Source organism: Physeter macrocephalus, chromosome 16 (genome assembly GCF_002837175.3).
Source record: "Physeter macrocephalus isolate SW-GA chromosome 16, ASM283717v5, whole genome shotgun sequence".
Lineage (NCBI taxonomy): Eukaryota > Metazoa > Chordata > Mammalia > Artiodactyla > Physeteridae > Physeter > Physeter macrocephalus.
Genome location: NC_041229.1, coordinates 39,678,289 through 39,683,550, shown reverse-complemented (window position 1 = coordinate 39,683,550; position 5,262 = coordinate 39,678,289). Strand labels below are relative to the sequence as shown.

The 5,262-nt window shown below is 41.8% G+C and overlaps 1 protein-coding gene across 1 annotated transcript in view; it reads left to right on the top strand.

Moving 5' to 3' along the window:
* The first annotated feature begins 1,112 nt into the window (after window positions 1–1,112).
* Window positions 1,113–5,262, top strand: part of HEPHL1 (hephaestin like 1) — a 92,610-nt gene continuing 88,460 nt past the window's right edge. Inside the window, 1 exon segment of the mRNA XM_024131757.1 lies at window positions 1,113–1,282. Coding sequence (XP_023987525.1) covers window positions 1,113–1,282 — 170 coding nt within the window.

Here is a 5,262-nt window from a genome sequence, read left to right as displayed (position 1 = left end):
ATTTGCTCCTATATCATCCTTTAAATTTTAATAACAACCCCTCCATCCCCATTTTACAAACCCAGACTTAGCGAGGTCAAGTTATTCTTCAGTGCCACTAAATTAGTAACTGGTAGGACTAGATTCAGACACAGGTCTGTCTAACCTCAAAGCCTAGCCAGGAGGCTGTCTCCATTCCACGGCTGCTGCCTCAAGAGCAACTCTGCATGGGAATCAGACTGGCTGTCTTTCAGGGTTGGATGAGGTCTCTTTCAGCACGGAGATTCTAGGTCACAGATGAGAATAAATAGGAGAATGAGCATCCCTTCACCTTTTTGACCCAAAGACTGGCTACTGAATTTTGTCCTCATGTGCCTGAAGGGTACTTCTTCCTTATTATTTTCATTCATTCTAAGAAAGGCAGCTCTCTGCCGTTGGGGGTGATGGCCTCTAAAATTTTGGCTGAACTGGGTGATTGAGTGCCTCATTTTTGCTGATGGGATTTGAGAGCATCTGGGGAAGATGGTGCATGAGCAATGGAGAATTAGTGAGGTTTTACAATGTTGTTATAAACTTTATGATGTGAGTTGATTGTTTCATGTAGCCTCATGAAATAAGCTGGAGAAGGTGGAGGGAGATTACATCACCCCCTCTGCCTTTTCAACAGAGATGAAGTCTCTTTTTTAATGCCTGGGATTATTTCCTGATGCTTCACACAGACCCACCCAGTTTTCCAATTTTAATATGTTCTTGTAATAGGTGTAGAGAATAAAACAGAAAGCAGGGGGAAGCCATCAGCCCAACTTGTTGTACTGACATTCCTGGCAAAGGTGAAAGACTAATGTCAGAGCAGAGCACAGAACCTTACAGAAACAAGTCTGTTTGGTTTGGACAGTAAATAAATAAGCCAGTTACATTACTTGGATGGCTGGCAAAAGTTTTGTCATCATAGCAACTACCCCAACGAGCTTGCTCTGCTTATACAAGTTGTCAGCCTCTGTCCCAACCCCAAACTACCTAAGTAGGAGGAGCTGAACCTTGTCCATTCCTTATTTATAACTAGCTCTGAGTGAGGGGGAGGGACAGGCAGGGTTGTCTCCTGTGCAGGCTGCTTGCCTGAGTTACATCCACAAATGCCTCAGAAGCGGCCGGCTGGCTGCATCCTTCTCCTTACATTCCTGGGTCTGTCTGGGATGGTTGACGCAGTCACCAGAACATACCACATTGGGATTGTGGAAGAATACTGGAACTATGTACCCCAAGGAAAGAATGTTATTACTGGGAAAAGTTTCGCAGAAGACAAGTAAGTGAAATTGGGGTCCCCAGAGACTCCCAGGTTTGGCTCCTTTTTGACTCTGCTTGGGGAAGGTTGTATTCCTTGGGTGGCTACAGTGGGGGTGAGTTGACCTAAATCAACAGGAGGGGTTTTGTGTTTGCTTGGAGAGCCCTTTCATGGGCAAGTGTGTAATTTGGAAGAGACATTCTTAGCTCCATTTATTCACAGCCTCGTCCTGTGAAGAGCCATGTACAAAACCATGTGTTTTGAATAATGACTTACTCTCTATATGGACAAGTTTTACTAGGTACCACTAAGAACTTCCAGGGGCTCTGGACTCACCATGTTAAAAAAAAAAAAGTTAAAACTTGGGGTAAAAATTTGAGAAATTTCAAGAATTCTTCACTGTTAAAACACATAGTGTTTTCTTAGTTTTTATTTTTGGAATGAAACATCATAATTAGAGATAAGTATGCTCTAGGTAGTTACATTTTGTTTTGTAACATTTAAAAAAGGGGGACAGTTATAATAGATTTGGCTGGTATTTTAAGAGTTTCCTTGAGTCCACTTAGAAATGGCTTTATTTTGCTGGTGAGAGGTTTGTTCCAGCCCCAACTCATTCAATCTGAGGGCAATATTTATCTCCAGAGCCCAGGGCATAGCTGGGTCAGATGATGCTGCAGTCTTCTATGTCCCTGACTTTTTATTTTTGCAGAAAATAGCGCTGGTTACCCCTCTTCCTCCCAGAGTGCTGTGTCTTAAATCTCTCATTTGCTCCCTGGAGTTCCCTCTGAAATCACCTTCTGGCTCCAGAACTGTCATGCATATTTTCAACGTTGTAGTTCTTAGAACATCTTTTGAGATGTTTTGGCAAATAGTCATATATTCGGATGCTTGTTCCTTTCTTGATAGGCAGAGCCCAGTGCATTCAAATCCAAGTTCCATTTTTTAAAGATGAGGTTAGTTGCTAAGATTCATGGGGTCTGCCAGCAGGTCTTTAAAAGCCAGGTCCCCCTGCACTGGGGAAAGACCAAAGACCCAGTTGGCTTGGACACACGGCTTCCAGGTTTTCTAACAACACAAAAGAGACATAGTCATGTTTTGTTTATTCAAAAAGGATGATGCTCGTGCCAGCCAGGCTACCAAGAAAGACTTTTCCTTAAGCTTTGTACCAGGAAATTTAATGACCAGGGGCTATTTCCAGAGAATGCTCTTGACTTCTTTCAATCTCACATCTGCTGACAATTGATGGTGGTAGTTTCTACTGTGACAAATGGATATGGGGTTGAAAGACCCCCCTAACTGCCAGGGGCTTTCCCTGAAAATAGAGCTCTGCTGTCCTCAAAAAGGCATCGATAGAAAAATGATCATTGTGAGCAGCTATTGGACAGGAAAATATTCAAGATGTGTGCATTGAGGGTAGTGAGTGTAGTCTTTAAGCTCAATGTGATGTTGGACACATTTCCATATGCACAGAATTCTATCTTTCTCCTAAAATACCCATGCCAGTATAGCTGTTTGGTAGCATTTACTCTGACCCAGTGATTGCACCAGAGAATTTTAATTAATTACTGCTCGCAGATGTTATTATCCCCACTCTACAAACAAGGAACTGAGGCTCTGAAGTGAAGTACTTGTTTACAATGTAAAAGGCAGCACCAAACTCACATTGCTTTGACTTCAGAGCCAATATTTTTTCACGATGCAACCTTTTCCTGGCAAAGGTGATCCTTTCCCATTGAATTAAACTCAACTTTGAGGGAAGTCAGGGATTCCATTAATAAGAACTTTCTAGAAAGACCCAATTCTTTACTAAGGGCAGGTTTGGTCTCACTTGTCACTCTTTCCAGAAAGACATTGAAAATGATCACTGGTGTCAGTGACCAGACCAGTTACCTGCGTTCATTCAAAAACCCAAAGTACTTTATTTTTTTTTCATTTTTATTTTATATTGGACTATAGTTGATTTACAATGTTGTGTTAGTTTCAGGTGTATAGCAAGGTGATTCAGTTATATATATACAGATGTCTATTCTTTTTCAAATTCTTTTCCCATTTAGGTTATTACAGAGAATTGAGCAGAGTTCCCTGTGCTATACAGTAAGTCCTTGTTGGTTATCTATTTTAAATATAGTAGTGTGTATATGTTAATCCCAAACTCCCAATTTATCCCTCCCCCTGCCCCACCTTTCCCTTTTGGTACCCATAAGTTTGTTTTCTATGTCTGGGAGTCTGTTTAAAAACCCAGAGTACTTTAAATACTCAAATACTAAAATGCCATTTTCACAAGGCTGGGTGCCGGAAGAAGTTAGGGGATCTCTGTTGATCATTTCAGCCAGAAGATGGTGCTTTAAAGAAATTACAATAAAATGTATGAAAATAGTTATGATGAAAAAGAAAAGGAAAAAAAGAGAGAATAGGCATGACTAAAACATAGTTTGTCATCAGATTAGAGTAAGGTGGTTTAACAAATGCTGTGGTTCCATAGAGGAGGACTCCTGCCCTTTAGGAGAAGCTGGCATACTAGATGTCATACCTGGAATGCCAAGGTCCCCAAGGGTTCCCTTCTAGTGTGTCAAGGAGCAATGTTTAGGCGGGGCAGACTCCTGACTCTTAAAAGGGAGCCTGAGTGAGGATGTGATGCGTGCTGGCTTTTAGCAGCAATCATGCCAGGAAGTGCTACTCATGTGGCCAGTGGCTCAGGGCAAGTTTCTAAGAAGGTACAGTTGTGGTTGGCTGCTGATTCCTGCTTGAAGACCACAGGACACATGTCTCAGGTGCCATGGTTCACAAGTGTCATGGGTGCCACAGGTGACATATGTGAAGATGTCACGATTATGGGACAAGTATGGAGTTCACTATGTGTGCTCTGCATTGTGCCATTTCCCCCAGAGCAAGGAATCATCTTGTGTGATGTGACCATGCCTCTTAGCTTCTGCAGGATGAGTAGACAGCACTTCTGAGGACTCTCTGCTGGTTAGATATTCACACCCAGAAAGTGCCCAATATTTAAAAGTTCATGACAGCTGGGTGCCTAGTATTCCATTATGAGTGGAAAGAGCCTAGACTAGAAACCAGGAGACCTGACTTCTAGCCCTTGCTCTGTCCCCAACCTGTTGTGTAACCTTGAACATGTCACATAATCTCTCTGAGCAAAGTAATTTCCTTACTTTGTATAACAAGGGAGTTGAAACACAATCCTTAAAGTCACTTGAGAAGTATAATTCCAAGGCATTAGACATAATTTTCAAAACTAAATGAAAAACATCTTACCTCACTTGCCAGTTCTAGAAAGATTTTTTGGAATGCAAGGAGAGAGATGATTTGCAAATGTTCAGCCTAGAAACCAGAGTTGAAGAAAGCCCGAGAATGGGGATGTGTGACAATTTTTGAAGTATTCTATATTTTTATTTACCCATTTATTTTTTCCCTATTCTTTAAGAATGGTCTCAAATTCTTCACTTCACCCACAGAGATTTTCCCCACAGCCCTGGCTTATTCTGATCAGCTTCTTTCCCAACCCCTCATGGAGCTTTACCTGGTGTCTTTATCTGGCCTTGGACACAGTGTCTCCTTCTCCCTGCTTTGCTCTCTAGTGGTTTGATGTACACCAGTCACCTCTGCAGCTGGAGGATGAGTGCTCTGTTGGTGGAGAGGAAGGCCCAGCATATGTAAAATAACCCCCCTTCCCTACACAGAGTTTGTCAGTGACAGTGACCCACGGAGGACTGAGAAAGGCTGGTCATTTGGAATCAGAGTTTCCTTAAAAAACTACAAATAGAACTACCATACGACCCAGCAATCTCACTACTGGGCATATACCCTGAGAAAACCATAATTCATAAAGAGTCATGTACCAAAATGTTCATTGCAGCTCTATTTACAATAGCCAGGACATGGAAGCAACTGAAGTGTCCATCAACAGATGAACGGATAAAGAAGATGTGGCACATATATACAATGGAATATTACTCAGCCATAAAAAGAAATGAAATTGAGTTATTTGT